Source organism: Anomaloglossus baeobatrachus, chromosome 4 (genome assembly GCF_048569485.1).
Source record: "Anomaloglossus baeobatrachus isolate aAnoBae1 chromosome 4, aAnoBae1.hap1, whole genome shotgun sequence".
NCBI lineage: Eukaryota > Metazoa > Chordata > Amphibia > Anura > Aromobatidae > Anomaloglossus > Anomaloglossus baeobatrachus.
Genome location: NC_134356.1, coordinates 535,995,686 through 536,016,188, shown reverse-complemented (window position 1 = coordinate 536,016,188; position 20,503 = coordinate 535,995,686). Strand labels below are relative to the sequence as shown.

General features: G+C 47.6%; 1 protein-coding gene across 5 annotated transcripts in view; it reads right to left on the bottom strand.

Annotated features, from left to right (window-relative positions):
* The window catches only part of DET1 (DET1 partner of COP1 E3 ubiquitin ligase), a 143,237-nt gene that overhangs the window by 108,395 nt on the left and 14,339 nt on the right, over positions 1–20,503 (bottom strand). For 3 of the 5 annotated variants that reach the window (XR_012752885.1, XM_075342819.1, XM_075342821.1), the window contains exon 2: positions 13,968–15,073. Coding sequence is in view for 4 of the 5 variants with exons in the window: in XM_075342819.1 (XP_075198934.1) it covers positions 13,968–15,065 (1,098 nt within the window). In the remaining variant the exon portion in view is untranslated. The remainder of the gene's footprint in view (positions 1–13,967; positions 15,074–20,503) is intronic. The other 2 variants (XM_075342820.1, XM_075342822.1) reach the window with 1 other exon arrangement.

Here is a 20,503-nt window from a genome sequence, read left to right as displayed (position 1 = left end):
GTGTGTGTGTGCGGTGATGTAGGTGGTAGTGCCGGGGTGTGTGCGGTGATGATGTGGGCGGTAGTGTCGGAGTGTGTGCGGAGATCATGTGGGCGATAGTGTCAGGGTGTGTGCGGTGATGATGTGGGCGGTAGTATCAGGATGTGTGCGGTGATGATGTGGGCGGTAGTGTCGGGATGTGTGCGGTGATGATGTGGGCGGTAGTGTCGGGATGTGGGCGGTAGTGTCGGGATGTGTGCGGTGATGTGGGCGGTAGTGTCGGGATGTGTGCGGTGATGATGTGGTCGGTAGTGTCGGGATGTGTGCGGTGATGATGTGGGCGGTAGTGTCGGGATGTGTGCGGTGATGTGTGCGGTAGTGTCGGGATGTGTGCGGTGATGATGTGGGCGGTGGTGTCGGGATGTGTGCGGTGATGATGTGGGCGGTGGTGTCGGGATGTGTGCGGTGATGATGTGGGCGGTAGTGTCGGGATGTGTGCGGTGATGATGTGGGCGGTAGTGTCGGGATGTGTGCGGTGATGTGGGCGGTAGTGTCGGGATGTGTGCGGTGATGATGTGGGCGGTAGTGTCGAGATGTGTGCGGTGATGATGTGGGCGGTAGCGTCGGGATGTGTGCGGTGATGATGTGGGCGGTAGTGTCGCGGTATGTGCTGTGATGATGAGGGCTCTCTCGGCTAAAGAAAACTTAACGCAACGCGTTATTTCACTGGAATCCGTTGCCTTTATTATCACACTTTTTTGCAAGGCATCCGTCACATGCGGCACACAACGCATTTTGACAGATGCCGTTCAACGCAAGTGTGAAAGTAGCCTTATTGAAAGAAAAATATTCCTGACGTTAGCTTCCAACGTAATCTAATTGGTAATAAACACCGCCCCACACTTCCCCATTCATCAATTTATTACTTCAAAAGAAATCCTGGAAGTTCCGATGTAATCCAATGGTGTAATATCTTACAAAGCCAATTAATTCCTAGGGAGCTTCGTTATGAAAAACCTTCTCAGAATCAGGCTCTATGGGTCACTCCCAGTCAGCGGCAGCCCTGAATTTTTCACATTTTTTCACATTGTCATATAAAAAGTCTTGTCAAAAGGCCAATTTTGACTTTTAGGATCGCTACTTCCAATAGGTGGCGATAGAGTTTGTCTTCTTTCCTGGAGAGACAATTTGAATAATTCCCAGAGAGGCATTGCAGCTATAAGTCCCCTTACCACTGATATGGAGACCTGACAAACCAGTCTGACTAAGGAGATTAGTCTTCCCCCGAGGTCCCCACATAGCTTCTCATAAGCCGTTTCAGATACCCCATACTTTGCACTGACGAGGGGCAATCACCCCAAAACACTGTCTGCAAATTGGGATTCTGATCTGGCATATATCCTAGGTCATATGAAAAGGCTTGTCAAAAGGCCAATTTTGACTTTTAGGATCGCTACTTCCAATAGGTGGCGCTTGAGTTTGTCTCCTTTCCTGGAGAGGCAATTCACATGTGTGAGAAATTCTGGGCTGCTGCTGTCAGGCAATGACCTATGGAGCTTCTCACAACGAAACTCCATAGGAATCAATGGGCATCAAGGGCATTACACCATCGGATTATGTTGGAACTTCCAGGATTTCTCCTTCATTAATAAATTGATGAACAAGGCAGTGTTTATTACTGGATTACATTGGGCGTATGGGGGAAGTCTTCATTCACAAAGAACTTTTCTTTGTGTGTGTGTTTTGGTTTTTTTTTTTTTAATAACTCCTTACTTACTGGGTTTGTAATGGGGGTGTCTAATAGACGCCTATCCATTAATAACCCCTGGGCCCGATTACCCAGATTGCCACCGCATCAGGGCAATTGAGACGAGGCGGGCAAAGTGACAGAATTGGAGCATCTAATGGCTGCGCCAATTCGGGGGTAGCTGCGACCTGCCATTTTAACCCTGGGAGGGGCCAACTAACCACGGGCCCTCCCAGCCTGATAACCTGATAATACCAGCCTCCAGCTGTCTGCTTTACTTTGGCTGGTTGAAAAAAAAAAATAGGACAAAATCGCATGACTTTTTCTTATTATTTATTTAGATAATTTAAGAAAAAGAAAAAAAAATGGCATGGGATCACCTCTATGTTTTGTAACTGGCCAAGGTAAAGCTGACAGCAGACGGTTGCAGCCTGCCGGTGTCTGTTTTACCTGCGACAGTTATTAAATATAGGCAGAAACCCATATCTATTTTTTATTCCTTATCCACGTTTGCAGAGCAATTGCCCAATTTTGCTTCTTTCTACAGCTCCCTAGCTCTTAATATGACTATTTTACAGCACAGAAGTTTGGTCTCCATTGATTTATGTGGAGTATTGGGTCAAATCTGGGTCCTGAACTGAACTTTTAACTAATGTCCGGCCAAATCCGAACATCCATGGGTCAGTCTTAGCTCTACCCCTTAGTTATCTAGCAAAAAACAGCCCCACTCAAGTCAGTCATCTGTCACTGGAAATATAACTGGTTCCCATGTTACTGGTAGAATAAAGACTCTGGAAAAGTGACGACTCTCACTCCCCAAATAAAATTCAGGGAAATCTGTGCTCACAAATCCAAATGCCGCCCTCCTTCTGAGATCTACTGTGCTTAAACTGCCGCAAGCAACTATATTTGCATCATTACTGTGGCAGGAGGAGCCCAATTAACAATGTACAGGGTGTGTGTCGCCAGAAGCATGAGCTGAGCACAATGTACGGGCACTAAGCTGGAATATTTGCAATTCTCCAGAAAGAAAAAAAAAAGGCATGGCTTGGACATTACAAAATAATCACTGCAGCCATATAGGAATTCATTAAATAAAAGGGAAAAAAAAAAAAAAAAAGGTGAATAATTGGCAAATAGAAAAAAAAACAAACAAACAAGGAGGGAGGGAGAGAGTTTATTTACATGGTGATCATTGTTCTGTAAAAAGTTGCCTGAATCGTAACTCTCCATTTCAGCATGATTTTGGGGCAAGCAAATTAATAAGTATTTATTGTATATTTGGTATATGTTGCTATTTTCGATGGACCCGAGTAAGGACTTGCTTTTTTGTCGGGTGAATGGAGCTGTAGTTTATATGGCATGTACCAATTTCTTTTATAATTAAACATTCATCTCTTATTGTTGCATTTTTTGGTGGAAGTGTAATGACTGAAAATGAGCAACTCGTTCTAGTATTTCAATTTGTCTCTTTATTTTGGCAGTCACCTTAGGATAAATATTTTTATATTTTAATAGTCTGGACAGTTAAGGCCAGTCACACACAACGACTTACCAGCGATCCCGAAAACGATGCGACCTGATAGGGATCGCTGGTAAGTCGCTGGGAGGTCGCAGGTGAGATGTCACACAGTCAGACCTTACCAGCGATGCAGGAACAATACAGGTCGCAGTAGCCACCTGTGTAACGATCTCAGCAGTCACTGTGACCCTGTCACACAGTGTCAAACACAGCGATGTGTCCTGCCCAGCAGGACATCACCTATGAAGAAAATGGTCCAGGACAATCAGCAACGACCGGTGACCTCACAGCAGGGGCCTGATCGCTGGTAGGTGTCACACATAACAAGATCGCTAACGGGATCGCTACTGCGTCACAGAAACCGTGACTCAGCTGGGATCTCGCTAGTGATCTCGTTATGTGTGACAGTACCTTTATGCATGCAGCAATACCAAAAATGTTCATTATTTAAGGGACTGATCATATGACAACAAGAAACCTGACAAAAGATTCTGGGTCTTACATCCTGAAAAGCCTTGTCAGATTACAGTAGGGACTAATTGTATAAGTACATATTTATACTAAGCTGCAAAGTTTACTTGCTCCCATTCACTTTTATGGGACTGAACTCCTTAAAGGGGTTATCCGGCTTAATTTGCTTTTTTTATTATTTCCCTATTGGGCTACATTGGGGCAGGTAAGTAGATAGAGACCACTTACCTGCCCTGCTGTCAGCCCCTCTCCCCCGGCTCAGAGCGGTCATGTGACCGCTCCTGCCGCGATTTTGCTGCTTCCGGTCATTGCACGTCTACATGGGCAGGGCCATGTTGACATGCAAATGTGGAAACAGCATGTCGCCTCCCTGCTGGGCTGTACAGTGTGATGAGCCCCGCCTCCTTCCCTGCACCCTCCCACACATTCCCCCGCACCTCCCCCTGCACTGCTGTGAGGGTCCGTGGCCTGGCGGCGGCTGCCATGGTGTCAGCTCCAGCACCGGGCCCCCTGCTCAGGATCACACATTCAAATATACTGGCATCACAGATCACCGATGCCGGTACATTTGAAAGTGCTGATGAGAAGCAGCGCAGCGCTGCTTCTCATCTTGCACGCTGTCTGAGCTCTCTTCAGCACAGCGGTGACGTCACCACTATGCTGATATGTCTAGAGCACAGACAGCGCGCGAACGTGCAGGAGCGGCGGGGACCGATGACGGGTGAGCATGTACTCCCTATGGGGTGGTGTGTGTGTGTGTGTGTGGTGCACAGCCCGATGTGTGTGTGTGTGTATGTATGTTTGTGTATGCGGTGCACAGCCCGATGTGTGTGTATGCGGTGCAGAGCCTGATGTGGTGTGCGGTGCAGAGCCCGATGTGGTGTGGGGTGCAGAGCCAGATGTGGGGCTGTTATTTGCAATGCTGTAGTGTAGTGCGCTGCCCTGTAGTGCCCTGCCCTGTAGTGCCCTGTAATGTGCTGCCCTGTAATGTGCTGCCCTGTAGTGCCCTGTAATGTGCTGCCCTGTAGTGTCCTGTCCTGTAGTGTCCTGTAATGTGCTGCCCTGTAGTGTCCTGTAATGTGCTGCCCTGTAATGTGCTGCCCTGTAGTGTGCTGCCCTGTAGTGTGCTGCCCTGTAGTGTGCTGCCCTGTAGTGTGCTGCCCTGTAGTGTGCTGCCCTGTAGTGTGCTGCCCTGTAGTGTGCTGCCCTGTAGTGTGCTGCCCTGTAGTGTGCTGCCCTGTAGTGTGCTGCCCTGCAGTGTGCTGCCCTGCAGTGTGCTGCCCTGCAGTGTCCTGCCCTGTAGTGTCCTGCCCTGCAGTGTCCTGCCCTGTAGTGTCCTGCCCTGTAGTGATGAGAGGTCAGTGCTGGGGCAGAATATACTGACAGGGAATGTGTGTGCAGGGGGCGGGCAGAGGGTGCGGCTGGACACTGGGGTGGGGCTGGACACTGAGGCCGGGCGGTGCCAGCTGTGACTGGGAGGTTTTGCACAGGAAGTGGTCATGTTTGCTGGAGCTGAATGTAAACAAGAAGCTGCACAGAATAAAGGTATAATTCAAGAGGAACAAAAGTTAGAAAACAAAAAATAACAATGTAGGTGTGATTTATATGACAATACAGCACAGATTAGCTTAAACTCAAACATTTTTGTTATGTCGGACAACCCCTTTAAGGTCCCATGGAAATTAATGGAACAGCTGTCACGAATGCACAACTATTGATCCATTGATATGCAACATTGAGACCCTCATTGAGACCCAGAAGACAAAGAGGTCTGACCCCAACAATCACACATGACTAATTTATCCTGCAGCTCAGTGATAAATATCATGTGTAGTCTTCACAGATGAGTGAACTAGAAATACAGCCATATCATCAATATATACAGTTGTAATCACAATTATTAAGCCCACTTTACAAATTACCATATTTTCACTTATAAGACTATGTTATCATAAGATGCACCCTAGCGTTACATAGGAGAAAATACGAAAAACATTTGTACTATTAATTAAAACGTCCCTGGTGGTGTAAACTACCGTAGATGGATCATTAGCACTAATTTTAGCTTTGCTATATGCACACATAGACTCACACAGCTCTGCTACATGGAAACTACATGCAGATGTAGACACACACAGTTCTGCTATAAGTACATATAGACTGACATACAACTCTGCTACATGCAAACTACGGTACATGCTGATATAGACACACACAGCTCAGCAACATACACAGACACACAGAGCTCTGCTACATGTAAACTACATGCACGTATAGATGTCGCGGGCGGGGAGGACGCCGCCGCTGCGCTCGCTAACGCTCGGGTCCTGCGCTGCTGCGGCTGCTCGGTGGCTCGAGCGGTGGGCTGGATCCGGGGACTCGAGCGGCGCTCCTTGCCCGTGAGTGGAAGGGGTGGTTGGTTTGGGGGATTTAGTCCGTGATGCCACCCACGGGTTGTGGTGAAGGTAGGTACCACCGCTGCTGGTGACGGGAATCCCGGGAGCGATGGTATGGAGCAGCTGGGATGTTGTTTTCCCCCTCCGGGGGTAGGGGGTCGGTGGTCCCGGGGCCCGGTGGTGTGACGGGGAAGCAGGGTTGGTGAGGTGCAGGGTTGCAGGGACAGCGCGGCGCGGTGCCGGATGGCACGGGTGTACTCACTCAGCAAGAGATGCACAAAGTCCTCGGTAAACCAAATGGCTGGATGGACGGGTCCCACAGCCGGCTGCAGTGTCACTCCCCGGACTTTCCCTGCACCTTGATGTACTTGTTTGACTACGGTGGATCCCCAACGGTAGTCCGCTCCCCAGTGTATGGATGCCAGAGGAGCCCGTTTGCCTGCAGGCGCTGGCCCTTGGGTCTCTAGCCTTAGGCGGTAGCTGTATACCCTCATGGTGTGGGCGGTTGCCTTCTATCGGGTCTTTGGCTGTTAGGAAACCCCTGGGGTTCCGGTCACATTCGGATTTGACTATTGTCGGCGGCTCCAAGCCTGGTCGGGGTCCGATGGCCCTGCCTGTGTGTGCTGGCTTCACTTCGCTCAACGGTCGGTACCGGCGGGCCAACGCCCGACCCCGGTACTACGGTTCCGCGTTGCTTCACCACTCCTGCAGAAGGCCACCACCGTCTGCCAACCTTGCTGTCAGTACCTGGGCCACAAACCCAGACACCCAAGTGTTTACTCCTCACACTTCAAACTCCAAAACTACTCTGACACTTTTCCCGCCTCCAAGCCTGTGAACTCCTCGGTGGGTGGGGCCAACCGCTTGGCTCCGCCCCACCTGGTGTGGACATCAGACCCTGGAGGGAGTTAACAAGGGTTTTGTGTTTGGCTAATGTAACTGTCTAATGGGGTGGGGGTGTTTGTGTGTTACCTGTGACGACCTGGCTAGTCCAGGGCGCCACATAGACACACATACATCTCTGATACATGCATATATAGACATACATACAACTCTGCTACATGCAGTTTTGCACACACATTACCACAACTTGCAGTTCTCACACATTATACATTATCGTCTCTCACGGTTCCTGATCAGGATCTGAACAGAGGCTGCACCAGCTGAAGGACTTTCCATAGTTAACGTTAGGACCTTTCAGGTCGTGTGACTTATCACATGACCTGAAAAAGTTCTAAAGTCAAAGGAGTTAAACAGTTAGAAGGTCCTTAAGCTGCTCAGATGGTGCCGCCTCTGTTCAGCTCCTGGTATAGTTCTCTCCTGAACTGCTTCGATCACACAGATCAGTGTGCAGCAGGAGGAGAGAGCAGCGCTCTGATCGGGGGGACCTGATGTCCACGTTCTCCATCACAGGAAGCTGCCTCCAGAATATAAGACACACACACTTTTTAGCAGGAGTTTTTATTGTTAAAAAGTGCGCCTTATAGACTGAAAAATATGGTAGGTTTATTAACAAAATTTATAACATTTCTGCTGTTAGCAATAAATCAAACAAACAAGAACAATGTAACTAATTTAACAAAATAACACACTTAATGATTATTGCAGTCTCATAATTAGGCTAAGGACACACTGGCATAAAGCATCGGATGAGTTATGCTAATGACCTCCAGCTCCCGCTCTGCTGGAGTGTAAGCCGAGTGTCATTATACTGTGATGTAATCCTGCCATCGGAGCACAGCTGCGGAGGAGAGGGAGAAACTAATCTTCCTATCTCCTCCATTATCAGCTAATGCGTATATTGCACTAAACTCCACTGTAATGCGAGTGCAGTACGAGGTTTCTCTCACACCCAAATATTTGCATGGGTGCGAGAGAAAATTAATCGGATTCCACCCGCAGCATGCTGCGATTATATATCAGATAAGGGCTGATAAAAAAAATAAACAAAAAACGCTCATGGGAACTGCCCCATAGAGTAACATTGTTCCAAGTCAATGTGATTTTTTATCACTTTCCACTCTCAGTTTTACTCGCTGTGTGTCCTTAGCCTTATTCACGCCCTTCAGAACAAGAGTCTTTAGCTCTTAGTAGACCCCTTTGGCTGTTATAACCTGCTACATGATGCATAGCCAGACACTAGCTTCTGGCAGCGCGCTCCTGGGCAATCATCTCATTCCTCATGGGCAATGGACTCCAGTTTACTAGTATTCAAGTATCTGAGTGCTTCACCCGCATTCTTCAAATAACAACAGAGATTTGTATATAGGAATCAAAAAGCCAGCACTCAGAAGACACACAGATGGGATCGGTGTGCTGTCCATTTTTATTTTTTTAACACTAGAAGTCCCAGAGAGGGGTCATTTGACATTTCTACCATTGGAACCCTATGGAGCTCGAAATTCCTGGGACTTCTAGTGTTAATAGTCCCACTAACTCAATTGGGCAAGTTAGATCCAGGACTCAGATCAAAAATGCACGGTTTCTTTTTTGCTTTTGCAAATACTTGGCCTGAAAAAAAACCAGAGACGTTAACAATACCATAGACCAGTGATGGCGAACCTATGGCACGCGTGCCAGACTGGGCACACAGAGCCCTTTTTGCTGGCACGTGCGCTGTCGCCTCAATGCGCCACTTTGAAATGCCGGTGTGATCGCGCCAGCAGCTCAAAGTGGTGTTTAGCAGAGGAGACATTTCTCCTCGCTCTGACACGCCTCCTCTCCTGGGCCGCAGGCATGTTGCCTAGGAGATGGAGGAGCGTCAGTAGGCGGCGCCGGCATCTTGTGGCCGCGCGGGAACTGAAGTGACTAAGGACGCAGCAGCAGAGTAGCAGGGGCTTGAAGGTGAGTTTTTTTTTTATTTTTAAGCTCTGTGCGGCTGTGCCAAGGTGTGGGGGGACAGAGCCAGCACGGGGCAAACATGGGAGCACGGGGCAAGCATACAAACAGAGCACGGGGCATACAAACAGAGCACGGGGCATACAAACAGAGCACGGGGCATACAAACAGAGCACGGGGCATACAAACAGAGCACGGGGCATACAAACAGAGCACGGGGCATACAAACAGAGCACGGGGCATACAAACAGAGCACGGGGCATACAAACAGAGCACGAGGCATACAAACAGAGCACGGGGCATACAAACAGAGCACGGGGCATACAAACAGAGCACGGGGCATACAAACAGAGCACGGGGCATACAAACAGAGCACGGGGCATACAAACAGAGCACGGGGAAAACATGGAGAGCACGGGGCAAACATGGAGAGCACGGGGCAAACATGGAGAGCACGGGGCAAACATGGAGAGCACGGGGCAAACATGGAGAGCACGGGGCAAACATGGAGAGCACGGGGCAAACATGGAGAGCACGGGGCAAACATGGAGAGCACGGGGCAAACATGGAGAGCACGGGGCAAACAGAGCACGGGGCAAACAGAGCACGGGGAAAACATGGCTGCAAGGATGGGGGAAATGTGCAAAGATGGAGAGAAACGTGCAAAGATGGGGGAAACATGCAAAGATGGGGGTAAACATGACTGCAAGGATGGGGGTAAACATGACTGCAAGAATGGGGGTAAACATGACTGCAAGGATGGGGGTAAACATGACTGCAAGGATGGGGGTAAACATGACTGCAAGGATGGGGGTAAACATGACTGCAAGGATGGGGGTAAACATGACTGCAAGGATGGGGGTAAACATGACTGCAAGGATTGGGGTAAACATGACTGCAAGAATGGGGGAAAACATGCCAGGATGGGGTACATTTACCAGGAAAGGGGACATTTACCAGGATAAGGGAACATGCCTGGATGAGGTACATTTACCAGGATGGGGTCATTTAACAGCATGGGGGAAACATGCCAGGATGGGGTACATTTACAATGATGGGGTACATTTACCAGGATGGGGCCATGATGTGGACAAATATACCAGAATGTAGGAAATATATATCAGGAAGGGGGACATGTGTACCAGGAAGTTGCACAGGAAGGGGACAGAACTACACAATGAAAGGGGAGAGTAGCAACTCGCACATCTTTATGGGATTTCAAGATCTTCAGACTTTGGAATGTAGATGTGGATTACAGGGTGACATCTGATTGCATTCCATGCTAATCTCTGTCTAATATGCTGCAATTTTTCCAGTAAGATCAATCCAACTACTGTGTCTGGAAAGGGCAGGGTCTCGCCATGACTGCCATAGACTATAATGGCTACGTTTTCTATCTGTTTGAAAACCAAGATGGAACATAGATGGGAAAAACTGATGTCTGAATGGGGTCTTAAGTGCTACAATTTTCCCTCTCCAGTTTATCCAAAATAAATGACGGTGAAAATATAAAAAAAACAAACAAAAAAAAAGCAAACACATAAGGGTGCTTTCACATCAGCGTTTTTTCAAATGCGGCACAAATGATTTTTTTTGCTGCAAAACCAGATCTTTTACAAATGCATTGTTAGTTCAATGCATTTGCAATGGAATCGCGGCAAGATACAGTTACATGCGGCACACACTGGATCCGTTGTTTTGCGGTATTTTACAGTGTTTCAATAACGCTACTTGTTGCGTTTTTGACTGCGGTCAAAATACTGCATGTCACCGGATCCCTCATATTGCGGCGGTACCTGCAATGTAGTTGAATGAGCACCGGATCCTGCTCTACTGGAAGTCACCGCTTCTGATAGACAGGATCCTGTTGTCTGCACTGAGCATGCCCAGAAAGTAGTCCCTCCCCAGTGTTTTCTGATACAGCAGAGCTAGATCGGTGACAGAAGACCAGGATCGTGGAGGGGTGAGAGGGAGTAATAAAGAGGGAGTCCCTAAGGGTGTCTGTGTATTTATTTCTAATAAAAAAAAGTATTTTTTCTCTGTGTGGTGTCTTTTTTTTAACCCTTTATTGGAGATTCTTAATAACCAGGTCAAACTTGGCCTCACATTAACAATCTTGGGCTTAATACTAGCTGGCAAAACAAAGCTGCCATTAACCCCTTATTACCCAGCGTGCCACTGGAAGAGTTGGATACAGCGCCAGAAGATGGCGCTTCTATGAAAGCGCCATTTTCTGGGGCGGCTGCAGACTGCAATTCGCAGCGGGGAGGCCCAGAAAGCTTGGGTTAGGGTTATGTGTTTGGGGTTTTTTTTTTTAATGAATTTATACAAAAAAAAATAGAATAATCGACATGGGCTTTGCCCATCGAACACCCGAGCATTTTACTGCTCACTCATTCAAACTCCTGACCACACAGGCAGCAGAACAAGTAATCAGATCAGCTGACACCAGTGTCGGCCAATTACTTGTTCTGTGTCCCGCTGCATCCATCGCAGCATGTGTGGGCAGTGAGGTCAGCTGAGTTCAGCCGGCAGTAAAGTCTTCTAATCTGAACTCAGCTGACCTCACAGCACGCACACGCTGTGATGGATGCAGTGAGACACAGAACAAGTAATTGGCCGACACTGGAGTCAGCTGATCTGATTACTTGTTCTGCTGGTATGAGGTCAGGAGTTCAGATCAGCTGACTCCAGTGCCAGCTGCATAACTCAGGTGAATTCCATAGCCCGCAGACGCTGCAATGGATGCAGGGGAACATAGAACAAGTAATCTTGAGACACTGGAGTCAGCTGACCTGAACTCAGCTGAACTCCTGACCACACAGCCCGCACACGATCACACGTGATCGGCAGCAGTTAACTGCTGTTAACCCGCATCCATCGCAGCGTGTGGGCTGTGAGAGCAGGAGTTCAGCTGACTCACGATCAGCTGACTGCAGTGCGGCTGATTAAATTCTGTGTCCCGCTGCATCCATCGCAGCAGCCATAAAAAGTAGAAGGATCCAGTAAAATAACAATTGCAGTTGCATGCGTTGCACATCCATAGGATCCGGTCATATACGGTTTGTGGTTTTTATATATATATATCCATATCCATCAGCGGATGATTTCAAGTTTTATTTCAATTTTTTCTTTATTTTTAGTCCCCTTAGAACCTGATTGACAATAATATAAACTGCAATCCTACAGTATATAGTATAACTGACATTTTCCTATAAGATGGCAGGCAATGGGGGCAATAAGCAGGCTCATAGCTGCCATGGCAACCCAATGGCTCACCATAATTGCTTGGTGGGGCAAACAGGACCTGGGACACTTAGAAACCAGCAAAAATGCCATGTAACTGACACCATCAGTGATTGAGAGCCGCATATAAATGGTTATGCAGCAAAAATAGAAGCTAGCTTTAGTCACTCTCCTGTTAGAGGCAGATGTCGGCTGTGAAAAACAGCCGGCGTCTGCTCGGTATGGAGGGCTCAACTCCTGTATACACAAAACGTGATGAAAACTTAAATCACAGGATCAGTGAAACAAAGAATGGATCCTGCACTACCAGGGTTTACCATTCATAGCTGGGTGGCCAGAGAAAAGCTGCTCCGGATCCGAAAATCAAACATGCTCAGAGGGGCACACTTCAAACGAGGCAGATATCCAGCAAGTAATCCACAAAAAAGAAGAAAAAGTGGCTCCACTCCAAGGTCAATGAAAAGGATTTATTAGTACAAAAAAAAAGTGTGCATAAAAAAAAACGCAGTGACAGAGCTGGGTGCGAGCTCCCCCAGCACTACAGCCATTTCATGCTAACCATGCACTTCTACGGGTCAGCGCAAAACGGCCGTAGTCCTGGGGGAGCTCGCACCCAGCTCTGACACTGCCTTTTTTATGCACACTTTTTGTACTAATAAATCCTCTTCATGGACCTTGGAGTGGAGCCACCTTTTCCTCTTTTGCGGATTACTGAAATCACAGGATGTTAAAGGTGTGGTCCAAAGGCAAAATCATTTCCCTCCTAACTCCCTATTTGGTGCCATAATCTAAGCCATTTTCTAATATACTTGCATGAAAAATTTCATATCATTTTCTCACTACACTGGTTTTCTATTTTTTTCTTCACTCCCTGGCTGATGATGCTTTGTTTGAGAATTCATAGTGTATACTGGAATGCTGAACGTCATCAAGGAGCAGAGGCTGTAGTCAGGGGCTCATCACTGTGTACTGTGTGATGTGCACCGTGACAGTGCACTCTGTTGTCAGCTTAGATAAATAGTAGTGATAAGCGAGGGTGCTCGCCACTGCTCCTTACTCAATTGAGCACCAGGATTCTGGGGGGCTGATCAAGTACAATGGAAGTCAAAGGGAAACTCTGATGCTCAATCAAGTGACGAGCAGTGGCAGGAATGCTTGCTCATCACCTAATGAATAGTAATAAGCAGGCAACAGGGCGGTAGCAAAACACCTAGTAGAGACTAGTGATGTCACCTGCGGGGGTGGCACTAGACTTCCACATGAAGGGTATGACTGTGCTGTTGGCGCCTTGTTACTATTCATCTAAGCTGACAACAGAGCGTACAGTGTGCACAGCACAGTGCGCAGGGACAGAGCATCCCCTGAAACGAGCGTCACTGATGACTCTTCAATAGAGGGAGGAGGCAGAGGATGCAGCAGTGACTGCAGCCTCTGCCCCATGCTCTAATTACGCTTTGAATATCCTAAAATACACTGGAAATTCCCAAACAAAGCGTCATCAGACAAAAAAATAAAAAAAAATATATAGAAAAGCAGTTAGAAAGACTAGTGAGGTAAAGGGAAGGGATTGTTAAAGCAAGTATAATAGAAAATAGCTTAGATTATGGCATCAAATAGAGTTAGGAGGAAAATGACTTGACCTTGGGACCACCCCTTTAAGGGTTTTAAAACATTTCTCTTGCTTCCAAAATTGTTCTACATGTTGGATGACCCCTTTAAAATAAATTGCTACCACCCCCATGATAGTAATTTAGGAATTTCTTTATACCTGTACCTGTGATGGGTCGTTGACTCGTAGAGTAACCACATCCTCGCTGGTATACTTGATGAATAGGTGGCTTTCATCCAGTAGTTGCATCTTCCACATTCTGAGTTGTCTCAGTTGGTCAAAATACTGGAAAAAACGCCTTTTTGCCGTAGCACTCCCATCTCGCTCTGCCCTCCTCCATAGATATACCAGAAGTCTGTGCTTCAATGAATTAATAAATGGCTCTTTGTATAGATTTGCCATTCCAGTTTGAGTTTCCCGCTGAACTTCGGGGTAAACAGCAGACAATATCAATAGGTCGTCCTCATAACAAAATCGCCCTATAGTCCGTACATCAATGAAGGTGCCTTCTGTCGTCACCTGAAAGACATGAATGGTTTGTTGCTGTACACAAAGGATAGCCAATATGTTTTTATACAAGTACAGGCCTTGATTGTGTGAGAGGATGATTTTATCACATTTAAAGGTCCTTGTATCACAGAGTCTGCCGGTGTGGAGGTCTATTATGTGAAGGGAATAGTCCTCCAGCGGAGACCTCGGGTTGGGAGTCACAGACTCGCTATTACGATAAATTTCATAGAAAGGTGGATATGGTTCCTCAGGAAGATAGGCTGCTGATCCCACAATGACATATCGACAGTCATCAGTAAATAAGCTGCATTCTCTGTTCAAGTGCTCCCCATTTGAAGCCACATTAGTGATATGGAGGAGAACAAAAAAACGCTCAAATAATCGTCCTCGAATGTTCACCGACCGCTGATCGTTAGAATTTGCCAAGATTTCTCCTTCGTAGCCATTTAAAAGATCTTCAGCTGCCTGGCAGCCCTGATACTCGTAAATCTCTAAAGAGGTCTGATCTGAAGAAAAGGCAATAAAGTATCTACCATCAGGGGAGAACTTGCGCAGGAAACAAGGGGGCTTTTCCACATTGACCACTGTGTAGTTAGGAAAGACATTCTGATGGAAAATGCGAACTTGGTGCCAGTGAGATCCAGGCTTCCCAGAGCTGATTTTCCGACGTTCGAGGCGATGGATTACATTTTGGTTCTGTATTCTTCTAGGTCTAATAGTGGGGGAGTCATGATCCATCTTAAACATAACTTCATCTAAAAAACAAAACAAAAAAACAACAAGTAACATAACAGCTATTCTGAATTTCTTTAAAGGATTAAAGGGAACCGGTCACCAATTTTTTGCCCTATAAGCGGCAGCCACCACCATTGGGTTCTTATATACAGCATTCTAACATGCTGTATATACAGTCAGGGCCAGAAATATTTGGACAGTGACACGAGTTTTGTTATTTTAGCTGTTTACAAAAACATGTTCAGAAATACAATTATATATATAATATGGGCTGAAAGTGCACACTCCCAGCTGCAATATGAGAGTTTTCACATCCAAATCGGAGAAAGGGTTTAGGAATCATAGCTCTGTAATGCATAGCCTCCTCTTTTTCAAGGGACCAAAAGTAATTGGACAAGGGACTCTAAGGGCTGCAATTAACTCTGAAGGCGTCTCCCTCGTTAACCTGTAATCAATGAAGTAGTTAAAAGGTCTGGGGTTGATTACAGGTGTGTGGTTTGCATTTGGAAGCTGTTGCTGTGACCAGACAACATGCGGTCTAAGGAACTCTCAATTGAGGTGAAGCAGAACATCCTGAGGCTGAAAAAAAAGAAAAAATCCATCAGAGAGATAGCAGACATGCTTGGAGTAGCAAAATCAATAGTCAGTTACATTCTGAGAAAAAAGGAATTGACTGGTGAGCTTGGGAACTCAAAAAGGCCTGGGCGTCCACGGATGACAACAGTGGTGGATGATCGCCGCATACTTTCTTTGGTGAAGAAGAACCCGTTCACAACATCAACTGAAGTCCAGAACACTCTCAGTGAAGTAGGTGTATCTGTCTCTAAGTCAACAGCAAAGAGAAGACTCCATGAAAGTAAATACAAAGGGTTCACATCTAGATGCAAACCATTCATCAATTCCAAAAATAGACAGGCCAGAGTTAAATTTGCTGAAAAACACCTCATGAAGCCAGCTCAGTTCTGGAAAAGTATTCCATGGACAGATGAGACAAAGATCAACCTGCACCAGAATGATGGGAAGAAAAAAGTTTGGAGAAGAAAGGGAACGGCACATGATCCAAGGCACACCACATCCTCTGTAAAACATGATAAAGGCAACGTGATGGCATGGGCATGCATGGCTTTCAATGGCACTGGGTCACTTGTGTTTATTGATGACATAACACCAGACAAGAGTAGCCGGATGAATTCTGAAGTGTACAGGGATATACTTTCAGCCCAGATTCAGCCAAATGCCGCAAAGTTGATTGGACGGCGCTTCATAGTACAGATGGACAATGACCCCAAGCATACAGCCAAAGCTACCCAGGAGTTCATGAGTGCAAAAAAGTGGAACATTCTGCAATGGCCAAGTCAATCACCAGATCTTAACCCAATTGAGCATGCATTTCACTTGCTCAAATCCAGACTTAAGACGAAAAGACCCACAAACAAGCAAGACCTGAAGGCTGCGGCTGTAAAGGCCTGGCAAAGCATTAAGAAGGAGGAAACCCAGCGTTTGGTGATGTCCATGGGTTCCAGACTTAAGGCAGTGATTGCCTCCAAAGGATTCGCAACAAAATATTGAAAATAAAAATATTTTGTTTGGGTTTGGTTTATTTGTCCAATCACTTTTGACCTCCTAAAATGTGGAGTGTTTGTAAAGAAATGTGTACAATTCCTACAATTTCTATCAGATATTTTTGTTCAAACCTTCAAATTAAATGTTACAATCTGCACTTGAATTCTGTTGTAGAGGTTTCATTTCAAATTCAATGTGGTGGCATGCAGAGCCCAACTCGCGAAAATTGTGTCACTGTCCAAATATTTCTGGACCTAACTGTAAGAGCCCAGGCCGCTGTGTAGAACATAAAAAACACTTTATAATACTTACCTTAACGGTCGTTGCGGTGGAGTTGGCTCAAATGGACGTCTTCGTCCTCGGCGACTCCTGTTTCGGCCATCTTCATCCTCCATCTTCTGAAGCCTCGGTGCATGACGTGTCCAGCGTCATACACACTCGCCGGCATTCGGGTCCTGCGCAGGCGCACTTTGATCTGCCCTGAGCAGGTCAGATCAAAGTATTATAGTGCTCATGCGCAGGACCGGCGAGTGTGTTTGACGTAAGATGCGTCATGCACACAGGCTTCTGAAGCTGTGGTCTGATCTGACCACAGTCACATGACACTCGGCTCCCGCTATGCTGTGAGTGTAAGCCGAGTGTCATGCGAGGACTCGCACTAATCCCAGTGTCGCCTCAGCCTAACATTCTCCTTTGAGTCAGATGCCAAATATGATTTTTGTCATGTTCGCCAATAGGAGCCCAAGTACTGGGGCACACCTTTGTTAGAGTTGGTGTATTTTACAGGCACACTTAGTGGATACAGAGGTATTCTGGACTGTGCCCACGCATCTGTCCTCCAATGGGACCCACTGGAAAGAAACATTGTAAAGACCCACTGCAGTCTTTGCTATACAGTTAAACAGTATGCAGTCACATAGCGGCCAAGGAGAGGCTGAAAGAACCACCTTTGGCCTCCATGTGGTGGTCACCTATGGCGACATTACAGTACACATCACATACACAGAGTGCACCTAGCCTTAGCCATAATACGTTTTCTAAACTTTCCAAAAGTGTATAGTGAGGTGCAAAAAGTGTCAAACTCTGATAGGGAATCTGTCTGTAGGATCATCCCTCCTCAGCTGTCTATATGAGCATGTATAGCATAGGAAGCTGAATAAAATGATACCTTGCTAGCTGTGATCCGATGTCTTACTCCAGGGAAGTCTACAATTTTCTTAATACGTAAAATATGCATTAAAGGGGTGGTTCACCCATATTTTTTATTTTCTAGATCGATGTTATATTGAGAAACAATGTTTCTCTCAAAAAGCTTATGTTGGCAATAGTACCTGTGAGAGGCGCTATTGCAGACCGCTGTTCCCCATCGCCTGACACCCGGGCTCCGTGACCTCGGGGATCCGGTGACGTCACGTCAAAGTTCCGGACACGTCACATCCATGCGGCCGGCCCCAGTCTTCCTGACTCACTGAGCTGTGGGTGGTGTTTCACCGCTCGTCACAGCCCAGTGTGTCTCCTGCTTGCAGCGCTCTGCTGTGAGGGAGGAGGGAGCAGATGGGCTGTGACGAGCGGTGAAACACTGCCCAATACCCAGTCACTCACAGACACTGCGGCCAGCCGCGGTGTCAGGAACTTGACGTGACGTCACCGGATCCCCGAGGTCACAGAGCGGGGAACAGTGGTCTGCAATAGCACCTCTCACAGGCACTATTGCCATACATCAAGGTATTTGAGAGAAGAAGGGAATTTTGTTTACTTACCGTAAATTCCTTTTCTTCTAGCTCCAATTGGGAGACCCAGACAATTGGGTGTATAGCTTATGCCTCCGGAGGCCACACAAAGTATTACACTAAAAGTGTAAAGCCCCTCCCCTTCTGCCTATACACCCCCCGTGCATCACGGGCTCCTCAGTTTTGGTGCAAAAGCAAGAAGGAGGAAAAAATTATAAATTGGTTTAAAGTAAATTCAATCCGAAGGAATATCGGAGAACTGAAACCATTCAACATGAACAACATGTGTACACAAACAACAACAGCCCGAAGGGAACAGGGGCGGGTGCTGGGTCTCCCAATTGGAGCTAGAAGAAAAGGAATTTACGGTAAGTAAACAAAATTCCCTTCTTCTTTGTCGCTCCATTGGGAGACCCAGACAATTGGGACGTCCAAAAGCAGTCCCTGGGTGGGTAAATAATACCTCATAATAGAGCCGTAAACGGCTCCGTCCTACAGGTGGGCAACCGCCGCCTGAAGGACTCGCCTACCTAGGCTGGCATCTGCCGAAGCATAGGTATGCACCTGATAGTGTTTGGGAAAGTGTGCAGGCTCGACCAGGTAGCCGCCTGACACACCTGCTGAGCCGTAGCCTGGTGCCGCAAGGCCCAGGACGCCCCCACGGCCCTGGTAGAATGGGCCTTCAGCCCTGAGGGAACCGGAAGCCCCGAGGAACGATAAGCTTCGAGAATTGGTTCCTTGATCCACCGAGCCAGGGTTGATTTGGAAGCTTGTGACCCTTTACGCTGGCCAGCGACAAGGACAAAGAGTGCATCCGAGCGGCGCAGGGGCGCCGTACGAGAAATGTAGAATCTGAGTGCTCTCACTAGATCTAACAAGTGCAAATCCTTTTCACATTGGTGAACTGGATGAGGACAAAAAGAGGGTAAGGAGATATCCTGATTGAGATGAAAGGGGGATACCACCTTAGGGAGAAATTCCGGAACCGGACGCAGAACCACCTTGTCCGGGTGAAACACCAGGAAAGGGGCTTTGCACGACAACGCTGCTAGCTCAGACACTCTCCGAAGTGAAGTGACTGCTACTAGGAAGACCACTTTCTGCGAAAGGCGTGAGAGAGAAATATCCCTCATTGGCTCGAACGGTGGTTTCTGAAGAGCCATCAGCACCCTGTTCAGATCCCAGGGTTCTAACGGACGCTTGTAAGGAGGGACGATGTGACAAACCCCCTGCAGGAACGTGCGTACCTGTGGAAGTCTGGCTAGGCGCTTCTGAAAAAACACAGAGAGCGCAGAGACTTGTCCCTTAAGGGAGCCGAGCGACAAACCCTTTTCCAATCCGGATTGAAGGAAGGACAGAAAAGTGGGCAAGGCAAATGGCCAGGGAGAAAAACCCTGAGCAGAGCACCACGACAGGAATATCTTCCACGTCCTGTGGTAGATCTTGGCGGACGTTGGTTTCCTAGCCTGTCTCATAGTGGCAATGACCTCTTGAGATAACCCTGAAGACGCTAGAATCCAGGACTCAATGGCCACACAGTCAGGTTGAGGGCCGCAGAATTCAGATGGAAAAACGGCCCTTGAGACAGCAAGTCTGGTCGGTCTGGTAGTGCCCACGGTTGGCCGACCGTGAGATGCCACAGATCCGGGTACCACGACCTCCTCGGCCAGTCTGGAGCGACGAGGATGGCGCGGCGGCAGTCGGACCTGATCTTGCGTAACACTCTGGGCAACAGTGCCAGAGGAGGAAACACATAAGGGAGTTGAAACTGCGACCAATCCTGAACTAAGGCGTCTGCCGCCAGAGCTCTGTGATCTTGAGACCGTGCCATGAATGTCGGGACCTTGTTGTTGTGCCGGGACGCCATTAGGTCGACGTCCGGCATGCCCCAGCGGCAACAGATCTCCTGAAACACGTCCGGGTGAAGGGACCATTCCCCTGCGTCCATGCCCTGGCGACTGAGAAAGTCTGCTTCCCAGTTTTCTACGCCCGGGATGTGAACTGCGGATATGGTGGAGGCTGTGGCTTCCACCCACAGTAGAATCCGCCGGACTTCCTGGAAGGCTTGCCGACTGCGTGTCCCGCCTTGGTGGTTGATGTATGCCACCGCTGTGGAGTTGTCCGACTGAATTCGGATCTGTTTGCCTTCCAGCCACG